General features: G+C 34.3%; 3 protein-coding genes across 4 annotated transcripts; 2 read left to right on the top strand and 1 right to left on the bottom strand.

Annotated features, from left to right (window-relative positions):
* The first annotated feature begins 1038 nt into the window (after positions 1-1038).
* LOC130655017 (uncharacterized) lies at positions 1039-2905 on the top strand. The gene is made up of 3 exons (XM_057457719.1): positions 1039-2010; positions 2218-2259; positions 2353-2905. The coding sequence occupies exons 1-3, from the start codon at positions 1912-1914 to the stop codon at positions 2572-2574; spliced, it is 363 nt and encodes a 120-aa protein (XP_057313702.1). The 5' UTR covers positions 1039-1911; the 3' UTR covers positions 2575-2905.
* Positions 2632-19498, bottom strand: LOC130655004 (coiled-coil domain-containing protein 57-like). Its single transcript, XM_057457707.1, has 15 exons — positions 19081-19498; positions 18758-18873; positions 18529-18664; positions 18148-18380; positions 16558-16758; positions 15212-15370; positions 14911-15073; positions 13992-14145; positions 13658-13801; positions 13271-13444; positions 12382-12683; positions 4936-5005; positions 4578-4709; positions 3597-3779; positions 2632-3160 (listed from the first exon to the last, which is right to left on the bottom strand). The coding sequence occupies exons 1-15, from the start codon at positions 19450-19452 to the stop codon at positions 2886-2888; spliced, it is 2814 nt and encodes a 937-aa protein (XP_057313690.1). The 5' UTR covers positions 19453-19498; the 3' UTR covers positions 2632-2885.
* LOC130655003 (atrial natriuretic peptide receptor 1-like) lies at positions 5856-11807 on the top strand. 2 transcript variants are annotated; one of them, XM_057457706.1, is made up of 6 exons: positions 5856-6648; positions 7047-7333; positions 7669-8083; positions 8586-10295; positions 10749-10885; positions 11363-11807. In XM_057457706.1, the coding sequence occupies exons 1-6, from the start codon at positions 6033-6035 to the stop codon at positions 11633-11635; spliced, it is 3438 nt and encodes a 1145-aa protein (XP_057313689.1). In that variant the 5' UTR covers positions 5856-6032; the 3' UTR covers positions 11636-11807. The 2 variants fall into 2 exon arrangements, with proteins under 2 accessions (XP_057313689.1, XP_057313688.1); XM_057457705.1 differs by having other exon boundaries at positions 5858-6648; positions 10695-10885.
* Positions 19499-19536: the final 38 nt, after the last annotated feature.

The following is a 19536-nucleotide window of genomic DNA, read 5'->3' as shown; positions in this document are numbered from 1 at the left end:
GGCAGTGATATTTTTTGTTTCCTGTATTTCTGTTCAAGAGGTGGAAGTTGTTGATGTTGATTTCCTAAGTTTCTAGCTGCAGTGTTGTTATTTTGACTTGAATCACGACGTCTGGCTGGCACCAGTGAAGGAGTGCTGAAACGAGATGATGACACTCCACCTTTGTTATAAGTTTGTAGTTTGGGATTAGGACTATTTCTCTGCGATCTCTTCATTTTAGGTGATTCTTCAATAAGAGGAAGTCGTCGTTCACCAAAGCCTCTTTTACCCTTGATTTTCTCCAACACCTCTTTATTTTCTCTCGTATTACTTGATTTAAACCAGCCATCCCGAATCAAATTTAATACTCGATTCCAATTACTAGCCACTCTGTTATTTCTTGGAATGTTTTCAGCTTGTTTAGGTTTGGTGTCACGTTTTGCCTTGATATCTTGAACAACTGCTTTCAAATCAACTTTAGCATTCATTGCTGCTATGCTAATTTCTCGCTCTACTTTTCTGTACCTTGCTCGGGGTACTTCCGACGTTGTATGGCGTCTTTGGCGAATTGTAGGGTGCAATTGCACCGTTGTTGAATCTGGATCCGCTCTTCTTAAAGAAGGACTCTGAATTACATTAGCGTGGAGGTTTTGTTGTTGTTTGCGGCTATTGAGACTGTTGCTTATCGAGTCCTTTTTAGTTCGTTTTTCTATGACAACTTTTGGTTTATTGCTTTGTGTCTCATAGACGGTCAACTCTTGTGAGTTTGTGTCGGCGTGCTTTTCGTTTATGGTTGGTTCATTCTGCTGTAAACTTTCCCGCTTTTTCGACATTCCTACTTCAGTTATAAGAGGTTGTGATTCTTCGCTGTTCGTGTGAGTATCCAACGTTAAAATCTCATTCTCTGGATTGATGTTGATATTTTCCGCGGATTCTTCGTCCTCGCTTTTCTTCGTCCATAATTTTTTAAAAATTTCTTTCACTTCTTCTTCATGATTTTCTTCGGAGTGATTTGTTTTGTCTTTAATGTGTACGTCTTTTAAAAAAGAAATGTCGAGTTTCTCTTCGTTTCTTTGCAAATGCGGGGGCAGTCGTATGTACTTGCATTTGACAAGCTCCGCGAACTGTTCCCGCGTCATTTGCTTGTCGGCATAAGCGCTGGTTTGAAAAAAACCAACGGTAGATTCCATATTTTTCGCATCAAAAAATAACTACTGAAAAATCTAAGTATAAACAAACGAACTTTATTTTTAATATATTTCCACAATTGATTTAAAGTTTATGATTTTTTAAAAAAGAACTTTGATTTTATTAAAACAAAGGATACTGTATCCCTCAGGACCAGTGTTAGCCATGACGCATAATTGAACTAAATTTGTCAGCAAATGCTCTTTTGAAAATTTTCAAACCACAAATGCATGAATAAAAAATACAATTACCTCTGATATTGGATTAGGGACATGGATTTGCTTTGAGAATTTAAAATTTTTTTGTCGTTTATATTGTTAATAACTAAAATCTGAGAACTTATGATGTCATAAGTAATTTTTTGAAAAATGCTGACGTTACATTTCTACGTTCTATTAAAGATGATATTACTTTTAAGCTACGAAACTTTACAAATGTTAAGATATTAAACTATGCTTACTACCTTATTAAATCATCAATGATGATGCCAAAAGGTCAGATGGAAAATTTTGAAGCTAAATATCTCAAGAACGAAAAACGATTTTTAAAAATTAAAAGACTTGATAAAGAACTTTTTATCCTCTTAAACATACAAAAATATCATTTTCAATGTAGGAATCCCCCCTGTAGGAAAAACCTCGAAAATACAAACGCCTTTACACATCCAAAGTTGAATATCCGTTCGGACCTTGACGGAATGACGCAAAATTAGTTTATCCTCGCCAGGACGTATGCAGGGCGCAGATGCAAACACGTATCTGTAAATCATGTTGTTATACAAGAAAACCAAAGGAGCATAAAAAAGGAGAAAATAACTTTATAAGCTTATTTCAATATATACAGGTAAACGACGTGTTTTCAACTTTATTGCGATCTCAAAATGTACTATTATTGTTTATTTCGAATAAAAAAATCATTGTCAAATAAGCATACCATAAGAAGCCTGGAAATGAAAGATGATTTTAGCATAAACGAGTCTTTTTTTTAAATTTTGATATGCTTATAAACAAAAGGTACCATTTATCCCTTAATTTTTTCCTTCTTTTTCAGGTTAAAAACTTTAATCAATGCCAGTTACCTCAACAAAAAAGGGTAAATTAAAAAATGGAATAATTTTTATGTGAAACGGTCGGATTAATTTAATTTAATCAGCACAAACGTTCGACAAACTGTATTTCATTTTAGAGAATTGAAGAATTTTGTCTAATGGGATCCGGCGGCCGTGTAAAGTCTTCAAGTAGGGTGACACACCGGTGCGACCGCCAAGCAACTTCTTCTTTGTTTAAAAAGATTAAGTTATTATGCCAAATCAATAGCAACCTACGCGAGTGGGTGGACCTGCTTCACTACTGTTACTTTCGTCGATACAAATTAGCCATCACCAGCCCCTACGTATCCCCACCCTAACCGACTGTTGACGAACCACCCTCGGGCGGTAGAAGAATATTGTATACAACAGAAGTATTCAGGCAAAATGTCAGTTTATTTTTCGTTTCAGTATTGAATGAAACAGTTAAAATAGTTATACCCGTAGTTTACTTAAAAGTTTGTTACACGCGAAATAATTTATTTATTTACAATAATTTTATATACAACATTAATTTATATAAATATGTTCTCCACCTCAGTGCTTAAAAACACCATACTAAATGCACAGGTCACAAAAAATGTGGAAAATATAACGGGTAAAAAAGTAAATGCAAAGCGAAAAAATAAACCTATTTACGATCATCTTTAACGTTGTAATTTCGTATTTTAGTTTTGTTTTTCTTTTGTGGAAATCTTCTTGTCGCGAGCACAGGTTTTGGTTTGCTTTCCTTTGGTAACGGTACTGCTTTCACACCAACAACTGCTATTGCATCGTCATCAACAGTGCCGGCAGTCGAAATCGTGTCTTCGTTTTCAAGTAGTTTCCAAACTTCTTTTATAGAAGAATGATCCGATGACGAGTGTTGTAGCGATACCATGGTATCCTCGCTACGCACAGTATTATCTAACAAATACAACAGGTGTTACATAAACCTTTCTTAAAGTCAACAAATCACAAGTGTTGATTATTGAAGTAATATTTGAAATAAGTTAAAGACATTTCAATTAGCTAGATGTCTTCAAATCTACGTCTTATGAAATAACAAATGTAAAAATAAAAACGAAGGCAACACCATACTAACATGGAACTAGTATACAAGATTTGGTAAAGCGAACAAACAATTTAAGTAAAAATTTGGAGAAAATCCCCATATTTCCCTTGGTTCCAGTTTCACTGTACAGAAAACGGAATAAAAAAGCCAAACCTATTCTTTTAAATTGAACGGCTGAAAACGTGTATCATTTCCCTTTAAATTGTGACAAAATTTCCGAAATCCCCTACCTAGGTTTCCCTTGAAGCAATTTCTAACCAATTTCGTATAGGCATATGCCCAACTTACCTTCCTTCGGAACAAGCAAGTCGATAGATACCGGCGAGATTACATGTCGAGTTGCTGGGTTTTTCACTTCATTCTTTGCTGTTTGCAGGTTGGTTGTCGTTTTTTCGTACTCCGTCTTTTCAACACGATCCAAATGTGAAGGTAAATTGACTCCATTAGATTCTTTTACTTCATTTTTGCTATCTAAATTAATGCCATACTCGATCAACGGAGGAGAAATGAGATCAGGAGGAGTGCATAGTTCCGTTGTCCGGCGGACGTTGTATTCTCCATTTTGCATATGTCCATACTATGCTTGGCAGCTATACTGGTGTGGTGGGCATTTCAGAATGATGCTACCTTTCGCTAGCTAGCACACAATTTAAGGCTTATTCTTACGACATGGACAATATATTCGCACATTCCTAAACACTACAAAATTATTATTATTTAAAGAAAACCATTTAAATCATTTTTTAAATTTATTCCGCCACGATACACAGGGAAAATCAATACACTTTTCTATAAACGTACTAGTGTAACGACGATGTATAAATTTTATGTAACACTTATTAAGCGCGAAAATTAGTTCCATAGTAACCATAAAAGGGAACCTCTTTAAATGTTCCCGCTTTTAAAGAGGTGCCCACTTTTAAATAAGTGTCCACTTTTAAAGAGGTGTCCATCCAGTTGTTTATGTTAGAAACGGGGTAAAAAGAAGTTATATAATTCTGTAAAAAACAACAACTACTACAATCATACAATATATAATGAAACAGGACGGCTTTACTTCGAGTTTTACCGCCACAAGTGATTACATTGGTTGCTTCTATTTTAGACTCGCATTTTTTGAACTTGTCAAAGTTTATTTGCCAATGTTTACACACCGGACTTTTAGGTTATTTGGTACATTTGAAACATGCTAATTGTTACTGACGTCACAAGACCATTTTCCCCCAATTTTGCGACCTTAATTAAAAATAGTCTGAACAAAAAACTCACCTTTGATGTTGACCAGCTCAGCTCGAAGTTTATTTCCAGCATTGATAAGCTGTGATCTCTCCCTGGTAAGTTCTTTTATGCGACTTACTGCCAGTTTTAACTTTTCTTTAACCTTTTCTTTGCCAGGGTCATCTAAAGAATAAATACTTTCCATGAATACGACATAGCGCAACGCCGCGTACTGTTAGAGTACGTTTTTCTATCGCAAAGCAAGTTATTTTTAGCCAAATTAGAAATATCTACTTTTTTTCCAAAAAAAAGTAGCAACACAAATTTAAAGACAAGTCAGAAATGAATATTTAAGGAGTTAGGTCTTCCCTCACGTCCTCAAAAAGTTATGGGAAAAAGTAATACGTACCATTGATATGTAATGGAGTAAAAGATGACACATTTTTACATGACAACTGATCAAGCTTTAGTTGTGACAGCTAAAAATAAAAAAGTCATCACATTACATTCAAACCAAATAAACATGGTTTCTCTAAAATAATCTACAAAAAGAACGCTGACTGACAGAAAATCTTTTATTTCAGGGATTATTTTTATTTTCACAATAGCGTCATTACAAACAAAGTAGACACTTTTAACGACTCTTTAAATTGCCAGCATTGTTTTCAAATGCGAGCAACTAAACCTGTATACCTAAGCCAGCTCCCTCTCACTGTCTTGCAGGAATTAACCCTATTACTACTCTTTATTTGAAAGCTAAATAATATGCTCACTTTTTTAACCCAAATTTCTCTTTACACATTTTGTTGCGTCGGAATATTGGGTCGAAACGGAGATATTTCTACGTATGCGAGAAGACATTTTTTAAACACGACTCAGAAATTCCCTTATCTTTTCCGTTACGTTCCGAGTTAAAGTTGAATTGAACTCAATTATTTCCAATTTTTTCCGAGAGACATCAGAGAATATGAAAAAAAGAAATAGCCGACTAAGTTAATCAAGCATTTAATTTTTCAATCCGATCCTTTCCAAGGCAAAATATATGGAGTGGAAACACGGCTTTATTTAAGTAAAATACACGTCTTGATAACTCTCCATTTAAGGGGACAAGGAGCAGCATCCCACAAAATTGATGACTTGGTGCAAATAATTAATCTTTTTATTTATTCATACTTCAATTAACATAAAAAAAAAGTTAATTAAGGATATAAATACGAAGTCATAAATGTTTAATTTTTGGTTGAAAGAACAACTGTTTCAATTTGCCTGTTCAAAAGCGATGTCTTGTATGCCACTGCTGTGAATGCATTTGTTCTACGTCTTTGAAAAGTTTTTTACTCGTCACCATAGTGACACAAGATACATCGATAACAAGTTTGTTAAACGAGACATAAAAATTAAGAAGGTAGATAGGAAGATAGAAAGACAGAAAGAAATAGGTGAAAAATGGAACAAGTACTTTAAAAAATAAAAACATTGACATAGCGAAAAGCAAACCACACGAAAATGAAAACAAATATTCTGGTGTTGCTGTGTTGTACTCTATCACTCACGCACTGTGATATTCCCTTAGGAATACTATCACCAAACAAGGATAAGTATGAAGAGTATATATACAACAAGACTGTCCAACTCGCGACAGAAGAAAACGCTCCCCCGGATGTCAAGGTCACGTACAGAGTTGAAACAACTATGTGTGATGCCATTCTTACGTCCGGCAAAACGTCCGACTTGATATACACCTACAATGTGTCGGCTGTTTTTGGGCCAAGATGCGGCTCTTGCAACGCGGCAATACAAGGGACTACATACTCAAACAAACTGCTTATCTCCCACAATTGCATCGAGGTTACTTCAAGCGCAGCTTTTCCATATTTTATCAGAACGAGACCATTTGCGAGAGAACATAGTACACAAATAGCCAACATTTACAGCATAATGGCACGTAAATTCGATTGGCAACGACTAGGTATCGTTTTTTCGACCGTATCAGGATGGTCCACAGCAAAAAACGGCGTCGAAACAGAATTAAGAAAAAAAGATCTGAACGTTGTAACATTCGCAGTAGAAGCTTACAACAGTTTAGAACTAATTCTTAGCGACGTCAAAAAAAGAGCGCGAAGTAAGCATGGCCTGATCTTATCTTGTTTAACTATTAATTTTAGTATTAATTTTTCGCGTAAATAAAATTTCGTCATAACAAAACCCTAAAAAATTTTAATTCTCTTAAAATAAATTTTTTCGGTTGACAAATTTCGAAAGATTTCACGGACACTTTCTAATTTTAAATATTTTACGATTATAACGAATTTTTTCATCGCGGTTAAACATTTTTTTACATGTTCGCTAAATGAAATTTCGCGGTAAAGGACTTTTTTAAAAAAATTTTCAGGATATGTATATTATAAAATAACCATGATATTTTGCAGAATATAATTTCCCGAATTTTTGTAAGAAAAAAATGCAAATTTTTTTTGACGCAAAAATTTCTAACATTAAGGTCCAGCATTCTCTTTTTAGTTGTTCTGTTTCTATGTTCGGAGACGACGACCATAGACATTCTCGTTGCTGCATACACCGCAGGTTTCTATGACGCACATCAATATGCGTTCATTACCATCGACTTGGATTTACTCGTTCTGGAGGAAAAGAATTTAGGCCAGACTGAAGCCGAAATACTGAATGGAATTATTAATATTAAAGCACGATCTCCAAAGGATGTTCCCACGACAAAGTACACCTCGTTTCTGAACAAAATGAATGAATCCTTCTTCGATGAATTCGACACGTACAATCCTTATACAGAGGTGGGCAAATTATCATGCAGGATACATATTCAGCTTTTTATTTCGGCTTAATAAAACCAATTTTTATTGCCTTCTTTTTTCGCATTGTTTTTAAAGTGCTTGGGTATGCAACCTCACACAGAAGTAAATATGGCTAAAAAGGCTTTACCAGCAATGATTTACCTTTTGAAAATAGTTTTACAATCCTTCTTCCACTACTCCTTCTTAAATGGACGGTCTCGCTAGATAGTTCACATATGCATGCGTCAAAAAAAAAAACTCGAGTAATATTCCTCCTAAAAACTATGAGTACACCGATTCATACTGTCACTGGCTATACCCTGTGTGCTTTCTAGATTGGGCATATGGAACACGTTTATGAATCTGCTTCTTACCTCTACGACGCAGTGCTTGTGTACCTACAAAGCGTGAAAGATGCGCTTGATGATCACATGCCAGTGCCAGTAACACCAAGTACTATCGCCACTATCAACACCACAGATCCATGGAACACCACCGCGCCTACAGCGAACACTACAGAGGCTGTTAATTCCCCACAGAGTTCAATAAATACAACAAATTCTGCTAACACTACGACAGTTTTGAGTGCCAACATGGTCAATGCAACAATGCCAAGTAACGTATCCATGACGACAAATGCAAAAAATGAAACAGCTTCTACAACTCACACACCAAATTATCGTGCACATCGAGATGTTGTCTACAACACAACGCTTATTAAGAGATACATAAAAAGTGGAACGTTTGATGGTAAGTAAAGAAGAGGTTTTCCGTACAAAATTAAAAACATTTGAATACTACAAGAAACTGCTTTCCCATAATGTACCGGCTAAAAAGGTCGGAAAAATTTTTAATCGTTATAAAATTTGTGACCTGCACAAAATTTAGTGACTTTTTATCGACTGCATTTTACCAATTTACGAAAAATGATATTTTTAAACGAACACTATTTCAAAAAAAAAATCTTTTTTATAGCAAACTCAAAATATCGACTGAAAATATCTAATGTTTGTATTCTCTTAATGTTGAGGCATTTTGGTCCTTAATGGAATTAAAAAATGAAGAATGATAATTGGCTCAAAAACCTAACTGGCAAAAAAATTAAGTCACCAAAAATGGGCGGTTGGTGAAAGACTTTAGTTAGCAAAATTAATCGGTAAAAAATATTAGTTACTTAGCAAAAATTTGGCCACTTTTTATTTCATCATATAAAATGTGATGAAAATTATATCACCTTTCACTTCATTGACAGGTTTAACGGGTAAAATCGATATTAAAGAATTGGGCACACGTGATCCAGATCTAATGATAATCAACTTATTACGAAACGGGACACAGCTCCTATTTCATGGCACCTGGACCAATGCGGAAATTGTATGGCTTGGCGGATCCGAAAACGTTCCAGCAGACGAGCCTCAATGTGGATTTTCTAACATTTGCCCAAGTGATAACTCGACATGGATAATAGTAGCGATTGTTGCACCCGTGGCGCTTCTTCTTCTTTTTATCATCTACAAGCTGATCAAATTGCAACGATACGAAAACGATATAAACAACAAGGAAAGCATAAAAAGTTTCGCAGACGTGAAGATCAATCCGCTTCTCCAGGGGAAGTTATCACAAGAGCAAGCTATCAACAAACACGGCACACTAAACGAGGTCAGCGGAAATATACGCATGCGCGTTTATTACAATGGAAAGAAAACCATGCTAAAGAAATTGCCAAAGAAAGCTGTTTTAATGACCAGGGAAATTATGACTGATTTGAAAGTGCTGCGAGACTTGAACCACGAAAACATAAACAAATACATCGGGGTGATATCCAAGTCGCCTGTTATTTGCATCTTACAGGAATGGTGCAAAAAAGGAAGTTTATATGACATCTTAAACAACGAAGATATACAATTAGATTGGGTTTTCAAGAATACCTTCATATCTGATATCCTAAATGGCATGGTAGCTATTCATGACAGTCCATTAAAACTGCACGGCCATTTGACATCCAAAAACTGCTTGATCAATCATAGATGGGTTGTGCAGATATCAGACTATGGAATGAGAGAATTTAAGAAAATCAAGAACCAAAAAGATGTTCCAGTACCTAACGATGAACAGCTCAAATATGAAAATCTGCTATGGACATCCCCAGAGAATATCAACTTTCCACATAACCTAATGACGCGTCAAGGAGACGTGTACAGTTTTGGAATAATAATATCAGAGATTATTAATCGCCAACCCCCATACGCTGCGTTTGACGATATGAGACCTAGTGACATCATACATTACGTCAACAAACGATGCATACCCCCGTTTCGACCACACGTCACATTACAAACCGGTCTTGATCCAAGGTTGGTAGACTTAATGAAAACGTGCTGGGAAGAATGGCCTGAAGACCGTCCATTGTTTAAGGAACTTAAACCGCAAATGAAAACCATTCGAGGAGAGAGTGTTGACATCTTGGACAATATGATCGAGATGATGGAACGATACAGCAGGGACCTCGACAAGACTGCGAAAGAAAGAACCGAGATGTACAAAAAAGAAAAAATCAAATCAAATCAGTTACTATACCGATGTATTCCGAAACCAATCGTGACGGAACTACTAGAAGGTAACCTGATTGAACCGGACAACATCAATCCTGCAACTATAATGATCGTAAAAATTGAAGGCTTTTCCTCACTCATGAAATGGTTGAAACCTCAACAAATAATCGATGTTTTGAATGACTTCCACAGAATGATTGAGCAAGTCACTGAACCAGTTAAAAATGTATTTAAGTCTCTCGTAGACAGGGAAGAATGCATATTTTGCGGAAACATACCATGTTACAAAGAAAGATCGTCACCGCACCTAATGGCGAATCTTGCACTAAAAATTGCAAAAGCACGACCGAGGTTCAGATGGAGACATCTTGGTGAGGAAGTTCTGCGACTTAAAATCACCTTGCATTCAGGTAATAAGCTTTTATTTTCCTTAGGAATGCTTTTCCTAAACCAATTCGTATAAGCTACACCAAGGTGATCAGTATACCCCCTTTTTTCAGACTAATAACAGCACCTTTTTTCTGACCAATAACAGCACAGAAGTAAGAAAGTTTCTCATACATAAATTATTGAAAAAAGTTAAAATAAGAAAAAATATTAAACAATTTGTTGCCTTAAAGTAAAAAAATCAAATCAAACTTCGATATAATCTCTCAGTAGTTTCTGAATTATTCACAACTGTTTACAATATTTTGGGCTATTTCCCCAATTTTCTAAATAATATACAACGGTAACTCAGTTGGTTTTTTTTAACGATGGTTAACTTACTATAACTCAGTTGGTTTTTTTAACGATGGTTAACTTACTAGGACCTGCAACTGGAGTGATGGTTGGTAATAAAATACCCGTGTACAACATATTAGGTACAACCATGGATTATGTCCGTGCTTTAACTCACTACACGCCTCACGATAAAATTGTTGTTTCAAACGACTGTTATGAGTTGTTAAAAGACGATGAAGACTTCATTTGGCAAAGCATAGGCGAGGTACAATCTGAGGTAAAAAATTACTTACTGCTCTTATAGGAATTCATAATGTTAAGGACGGTGAACCTGATAATCGGCGCATGCGCTCTGATTGCTAATAAAAATACACTACCTAACTAGAACGAAATTATAAAGGTATACAGTCCTGTTAAGAGCAGTGTTACGCCTAATTTCCATTCGTCGAATTTCCTTTGGCGATCAATTTTTATTGTGGAATGAAAAAAACCGAGAACTCTTGATCTGGTCGGTCTATCAAGTTAGCTAGCCCGCGATCTACAGGTTTGAAAACAGTTTTAACCTTTTTTTGCGATCACCAACAATTTCCAGCTTGCGAAGAATTTGCGATGCGCATGTTTAAACCACAGATCTTAAACAACTGATGGGTGGAGGAAATTTAATGAAGGGAAATTAGGCTTTATTCTGAATGCGCAAAGTATTTAAATTAAAAGTTTAAGTTACTTTTATTTCTTACTCTTCCTCGTCTTACAGGACATTGAGTTGACAGAACCACAATATCTCATTGGCTCCAAAGTTATTGGTATGGTTTTTCCAGAAGATCCAACAGTGGTAGTCGATGAAGAAGAGGAAGTTGAAGAGATGGAAGAAAAAGAAGAGTTCGTGGATATTAAACCATTAGTGAAGGAAAAACCACCGTATATGGACGTGTCTGCGGTAGTACAAACTGCGTTCAAACAATGGTTCGAAAAGAAAGAAATGAACGCTGTTCCTATGAGAGCATTGAACAAAGAAGCAGATATATAAAATTGTAGGAATACGCCCAGGCCATTCTAAATGACTTTCTCAGCTTATTGTGAGAAACTACGAACCAAAGGATATCAAAAAACAATATTTACACGTGAAATATCAAAAAATGTTACGTTGGATCAAATATTGTATATTACATATGAATTTTCCAAAGACCAAAATTACAAAATGGATAAATTTTGAGGTGAAAGTTTAAATATATTATATTTGATAAAAACGCTCAAGAAAACGTTCTTCTATCGCTGATAAACTGTATTTAAGGTAAATGTTTTAACTCAAAATCCCACGATAAAACTGCGAAATATCTAACATACAGGAGATTCAAAATATTTAACAAAGAGATCAGGGGAGTCAAAATATAGTATGTTATCATGCTGTCAAAATCTTAGGTTTGAAATCCACATGCTATACTACCATCCATGTTTTCAATGTTATTCACATCACACGTATGTGCCTACGTATATTGATCTGATTTTTAGAAATAAAGCAACTTCATATATTAAAAATACCTCACTTAGGGTAGTTGTATAGACATCACACAACTACAGACTTTAAAATTAAAAAGGCACATTTTCCAACTTTTTTGGAATAACAAAAGCATCGCCTTCACAGCCTCTAATAGACTTAACAAAGTCAAGCCCAAACAGTGTCTAGCAGCTTTTCGTAAAACAGTTTCTCTGAAATTTTTTAAAATAACATCAAAACAAGTTACAAAAGCTGCAGAGCTAACTTTAAATGCTAACCTTATTGGAGACTTGAGTAGCATCCAGGTTTCTTTCGACAACATTTTTGTAGTAGATTCCGGCTTCTGATCTAGCTTGTTGAAGTTGTAATTCCAACTCGGATATTCTATGTTTCATTGATTGAACGTTTTGATCGTACGTTTTAGTTTTTGAAGACAGGTCATACTTTAAGCTTTCTATGACAACATCCAATTGCGACTTGTCTTGTTCAAGTGTTACCATCTTATCCATCAAGTGTTTGATGTTCGCTTGCTTGGAAGTAACTAACGCAGTTAATTGAACTTTTTCGTTACGTAGATGCCCTGAATGAAGGTGAAAAGAACTACACAGCAAAAAAATCGTAAATCACAGTCAGTTTTATACGAAATTTCTCAAGATTTGCAAAAAAGTTTTTCATCCAGGTTTCATATCCCCTGGCTTTCGAGATCGCTGGCTACCTTGCAATTAGGAGCAGTTAACATCGAACATGACTTAAACTTACTATAAATGAGCAACTTTTATTTCAGCCCAACGACTTAAACAATGCTGGGTTAAGCCGACCCTAGGAGTGGTTTTACTATAATGATCCTAAATCAGCAAATTCAAGTTGAAGCACATAAAAACTACGCTGAAAACTAAATGCTGGCTACACTAAATTTTTGTCCTTTCATGGTGAAGGACTTGTTTATGTTATGACAGGTAACCGTGGTTACTAACATTGGGGAAGTGCAAAAGAACGAAAACAAAAACAAACAAAACAAGCGAAAGAAATAAAACATAGTGACTTCAGGTAATGTTTGCTATGAATAAAGTTTGTTAGACATTTCAAGGAAACAATGGTAAGATATTTCTCTTCGTCAAAATATCTAGAAAAGTTTTACGATTGAAATCAACAACAAAATATGCTCACCTATGGTATCATTAAGTTCCTTTACATGGCTTTTCACACCAGGATCAGATAGAGTTGGCGTAGACCTTCCATGTGGTGGCTTAGTTTCCTTCGCAACATCCTCTAACTTATTACGCAGCTCGCGATTTGAAGTTTTTAGTTGTTGGATTTCGTTTTCAAGATCTCTTGTGTAATCTAAGAAAAAAAATTCATAAAACATGCTCAAAAGAGAAAAAGAAAAATCTAATTGCAAAACAAAAACAAAAAACGCATTACACAAAAGTTAGATTTGATTCGGTTTTTTTTAAGAATACCTTATTGTCTAATTTACAGGAAGAAAAATCAATAGTTTGTAAAAGCAACTCTCGTTCAGAGATTATCAGAAAAATATGAAAAAGTCATTCTTACCAGTATTTTTTGATTTACTTTGTGGATCCGGAGTAGAAGTGCGACTATTCATCTGCTGAGTCAGCATTTCCATTTCCGTCCTCATTTCTTTTATAACTTCTTTTAGTTGTTTATTTTGCATTTGCATATCACTTTCTGTAGAATCTAAATCAAAAAAGTCTAAAATGACAAACTATTGCCTTCTAAACGTTTTTTTTAAAACAATATGTCCTTATAATTATAACAAAGTTAGCATGGTTTTGTAGAAAGCCAGGAATTACTTGACTCCATGTAACACTACTCATCAATAAGCTTCAAGAACTTGCTAAATGTTAATAATTGAAAAAAGTCTTACCTTCGTCTGTTAGACTATTCATAAACAAGCCTTTGTAATTTATTTTGTTATTTTCGAAGAACTTTACAGCTTTATTTTTATCTGCTTGCAACAATCTGATTAGCTGATCTCTCTGCGCCAGCTCAACATCTTTTTGTTTCACTTGAGATAACGCCTAACAGTAAAAAACATAATTCTTAAAAAGTAAAAAGAATTTGATATAATCTTTTAGTTCTAAAACTAAAATTCCCAGTCTGTCCTTTTTACCGCCTGTCTTGTTTTTCTCGGTCTACTTCTGGACTTTCTCCTAAAAACTGTAAAATTTTGCTCCCTTGCCCAATTAAGGGAGGAATGTCATTAATATGCCCGCTTAACTGATGCTAGTATGGAAAACGAACGTTAAGTCGAGAATGATGATGAAAAATGAAAATGGAAAAAAAATTGCACCGCATGAAAACACTTAGGGGGTGTTTCAACTTCAAGTGTGTACCAAGAACAACGACTTTACATTTTCAGCATTACGGAAACTATGGGAACGTCGACAATATACCAAAAGTTTTGTGCGTAAATACAAATATCACATGGGATAGGCTTTCGATACTATAAACAATGTTTTCTGCATGATCTCTATACTAAATACCTATCGCTTAAAATCGGTAAGCTGTATTAGATACGTTTCTATAACGCAATGTTATGTAGTATGAATGATAAAAAAGCGAGGTTCTAATCATTAAAATGAAAAAATGTTTTGCCACTGTCTGAAATAATATAGAATGCGCAATAGACTGTGAAGCTGTTGAGTCATTTTTCACTGCAGAATAGCCAACAGAATCTCAATTAATACACGAGAAAAGACAAAATATATGACTATTGAATATATTATTGAAGTATCAAGCAAACGATTAATAAGATCACACAGAAATAACTTCAACAGACATACCTCTGTTTTGCTGTTTGTTAAGTTCCGTATCAAATCTTCGTTTCTTTGATACAGTTCACTCTCTTTATTTTCAAAACGTTTTCTCCAATCCATCTCCAACTGAGTCTTTGCGCTCTCGAGAAGTTTTTCACGTTCCATGCCAGCAGCCAAATCATTTTTATATCTAAAATAAAAACTTGTTATAATAAGTTTTTACACAGTCATTGTAGAAAAAGATATATGGAAAATCAAAAACAAAATCAAAGAAATTTATAACTTTGGTTTAGCATTTTATGACTGTCACATGTTCATCCATATTTACCTATCAACATCGCCCTTTAGCCTGGCTATTTCTCGACGAAACTGGTCCTCAGAGGAACGTAAGGTTTCAACTTCTAAATCACGGGCAACAATTGTTTTACTGATTGATTCGTGCTCTTGCTTCAGTTTCAATTCCAATTCAGAAACAGCTTCTTTACATCTATGGAACGTCAAAATAAATGCAAAATAAACAATGGAAATACGTAAAAGTTAAAAAGCTACATCTGACAACCACAGTCAATGCGATTGCTGTCTGCCAAAACCTAATGTCATTTAATGAATCCATGTTACTACTTTTCAGGGGGTAAACTATCAGAAATCTCATTCTTTATCTCATAACACGCCATTATAAATTTTTATATATAACTTGAATCTTTGGTGAAATGTATAAAGTATTTATTAATTGGTGCAAGAAACAGGCCAGACCAAAATTTGAGAAATGTAACGCCTTTCATCTGCTGAAAGCGATGACGTCATAGCGGATTCTTTTTTTACAATTTTTTTTGAGGTAAGATGAAACTAACTACTGACCAAGTTTTACGTTCTAACTCTCAGCTGTTCTCCAAAAAACCATAATGACCTTTACTAAGCCAAAAAATATTTTCTTGAAAATGAAGAAGTTTCAACACCATTACAATTACTTTCTGTTCGTGTGCCTAAAGTGACAAAACATCTCCCCAAGGTGAAAAAAATTCAGCCAATGAAAATCTATTGTTGGTGGAATACTTCATTATGGTTGCCAAAAAAATTCTTATTATGGAGAAATGAACTCCTTGCCTACCAAGATCTCAAGCATATGCACTTCAGATCTCGGTAGACAAAAAAATACTTATTTACTGAGATTTTGCCCCCAAATTTTTTCTTAAAGACTGAGCAAGTTTTATTTAAATATAAAAGAACATGCTTAACACCTAATAAACTAGCAATTAATAGCAGCAAAATTGGAAATTCAAGTGAGAACAAAGGCAAGAACACTAGGTTTGAATCGGTAGGTAATTGAATTTTTATTTGTGCAGTTGTCATCATTTTGTTTTATATGGTACACTAGTTTTTAGTCCATGGAAAAAATCCACAGGTTCGAACATATTCTGGTTATCAGATATTTACCGTCAGACATATCCGACTATTTTATGCATCCATCGAACAGAGTACGAATTTGGCTGCCATTTTGAAAAAAATACGGGTATCAATAAAGAAGATGTAACTAATTTTGACCATTGCCAGAAATGTGAAACGTTTTTTAAATACTAGCGTATCAGAAAAATGCATGATCTAATTCAATAAGACACAATCAATACGCAACTACCATAAAATACATGTATGATATAAAAGAACAGGTTTCTATACCTGTTAACCTCATCATTTTTTGTCTTTAATTGGTCTGTAGTATTCCACTGTAATCTTTTGAGGCTTATATCTTTCTCTTCAAGCTTTTGTTGTAGCAGTACCACTTCTTTACGTAATTTATTTTCAGACTCACTTGCGGCTATTTTCAAAGATTCCATGATACTTTCTCGCTCATTCAAATGTCGCTCAAATTCATGCATCCTGGAATAAAAAATATATGTACATTTAAAAAAATAAAAACAACGATAACAATGGCACAAAACAATAAGATTTAGGTGTATACAACTTCCTTTTTTTTGCGAGGGGAATAGCCTAGGACACCATGGTATACCGTTTCATGTTAAATACTTATTTTCTAATATGGTGTCTGGTAATTTTTTTAAACAATTTCAAGGTTTTCAAGGTTTTTCACCATTTTCCACATGTTTTTGTGATACGTCAAGGTTTCAAGCATGCAGACACATAAAAAATAAGTAGGCACGTAGCAAGAAAAACCAATGTTTAACATTTAAACTTATGGGAAGTTAATTATTTATAAAAATGCAAATACAACATTTTCTATGAGGAAATGTTTCATTAACAAGAAAGAACTATTTTCGGAAGTATTCATATTTTAGGGTTTTTAAGATTTTCGTGGTGGATAGGTCAGGAACTTTTTCAAAGAAATGCAGGCACCCTGTCAAATGAAAATGTTAAATTGCAGTCCCTACTTTTTTTACATCCTCTTTTTCAACTACATTATCTCCAAGTTTAAAATAATTATGACTAAATCCAGATGGGATTAGACTATAGATTTCTGCAGCATAAAATACTGCTTTTTCTATCAGTTGCAAAGAAGAAAAGAAAGACTTTTGTAAATCCGATGATTACAAATATAAATGAAGCACCATGCCTTTTGGCAACTTAACATTACTAGGATCATATCACCTACAAATCAAACCCTGGCTAATATTTTTAAATCTTATTTCGAATTTATAAAACAAAGTGATATATAATTATGTCTGTAATCCTATGCCCCAAAGTAAAATCCATATGTTTCTTATCATGCTCATTTTTTCTTGAGGTACTTTTATTGTTACAATTTCGAAAAGCTTGCCTACATAACATAAATCTCGCCCACACTTTTAACATAACCTTGATTCAATAACTTTCAGTGCAGGTTTAATCTTGCGCATCTTTTTCTTTTCGCAAATTTAATATTCACATTAAGGTTTAGTGCACATTTAATTTTTATGTATTCTTTATAGGCTGTACACCACAATTCATTGCACACTTTTTAAAATTAAATAGTTTTTATCATTTTATATTTTTAAAAACGGATTACATTGCACAACTGATTGACGCTCAAAAGCTTCAACAATGATAAAAATCAAAATTGAACGTCTAAATCTCATTACTTATTTTTTTTAAGTTTCGCTGAATCTCATTTTCACGCATCTTTTGGAGAGAAATATTCCAACCGATTTTCGTGCAGGGCTTCGGTCAAAAAATATATGTCTGTGAACATTTCATGAATTAAGATAAACGTTATTATTATAACAACAAAAGATTGATAAATTAAAAATGGTCAGAGACAAAACAGCAACATACTTGCGATTATACTCCTCTTCTTTAATACACGCTTGCTTTTCGAATTCTTTGAGTTGTACTCTTAGTTCTTGAATTTCGATATCTTTCATATTTTTAACATCGGTTAATTCCCACTCCATCTCTTTCATTTTCTTTTGTAGTGTCAAGGCTGATTTTTTGTTACTGTCAAGATTTTCAACTGCTTGTGTACTAGCTGCTTGAACTATCTCAAGTTCCTTGGACAGCATTTTAACCTGAAACAATAAGAAAGAAAGTTTTTGTAAGGTGATAAGGTAAGTAAAATAACAAATTTATTCTCACAGTTCCTGCAACTTAGTTTTGAAGCAAAGTTATCAAAATCCCTTTATGCCGGTCTAATTCAGCTAACAATTTGGTAGTTACCTTAAGTTGATAGGAATGTACTTCAGTATCCTTTTTATCTAAATTGAGTTGATATTCTTGCTCTCTCTGCTTGAATTTATCATTGAGTTCATTCATCGCCATTTGCTTTTCATAACTGTTATTATCTTCGACTTCTCTGTTTTAAAAAACAAAAAAGGGAAAGTACATCATACATTATTTCGGTTGAAGAAACCAACACACAGAAATGAAACAGAAGGAGAGAACCAACCTGAGTTCTTGTTGAAGTTTCCGCTTTAAGTCCTGATATTCATTTCTTTCAACTTCAACTTCAGAATTTTTTTTTGACATATAATTATTCATTTCATTCTGGTATTCTTTTAACCTCTGAAATAAACAGTTTTTTTTTATAATTAATACTTTGTGTCTTGATTTTAATATATTTAAAATACACTTTCTGCCTGAAAGCCGAAGATTGCAGCTGCGAGCAATGATGAAATTTCCGAGGATTTCTCCACTGGCTAATGAATAATATTTCAGGAATTTGTCCTTGCATTGCAAGCATTACCACAGATATTTATGATAAAAACTTACCCACTGATAATGTTTCTGTGTTTCAACATGTTCCATCTCCAATTGTTTATACTTTGACTCAGCATCCGCCACTTTTATTTTCATCTCGCTAACTTCCGCTTCACGAAACAAATCACGCGCTTTTAACTGCTGAAAAAGTTCATCATAGCGTGCCAGTTCTTTGTCACGCTCTGCCAATAAATTCAAGTTGTATTCAAAATCCTCTTTTAATTTTCGAAAACGCAGCTTTTCAAGATTCACTTTCTCGTCCTTCTCAGCCAATTCCTTTGTTAACGATTCCATTTGTTGCTGCAACAAAACCCTCCATTCCTGCTCTTTTTCAGTGATAAGTAGATTCAGCTTACTTCGGTTGGTTTTGTCATTGGTATTCATATGAAAAACATAATTATAATAAACTATAACATAAAAATATTACACAAAATATTTATATAAATAGACTGCAGCTTGAAACAGAAG

Source organism: Hydractinia symbiolongicarpus, chromosome 8 (genome assembly GCF_029227915.1).
Source record: "Hydractinia symbiolongicarpus strain clone_291-10 chromosome 8, HSymV2.1, whole genome shotgun sequence".
In the NCBI taxonomy this organism is placed as follows: domain Eukaryota; kingdom Metazoa; phylum Cnidaria; class Hydrozoa; order Anthoathecata; family Hydractiniidae; genus Hydractinia; species Hydractinia symbiolongicarpus.
This window is presented reverse-complemented; position numbering and strand designations above follow the sequence as displayed.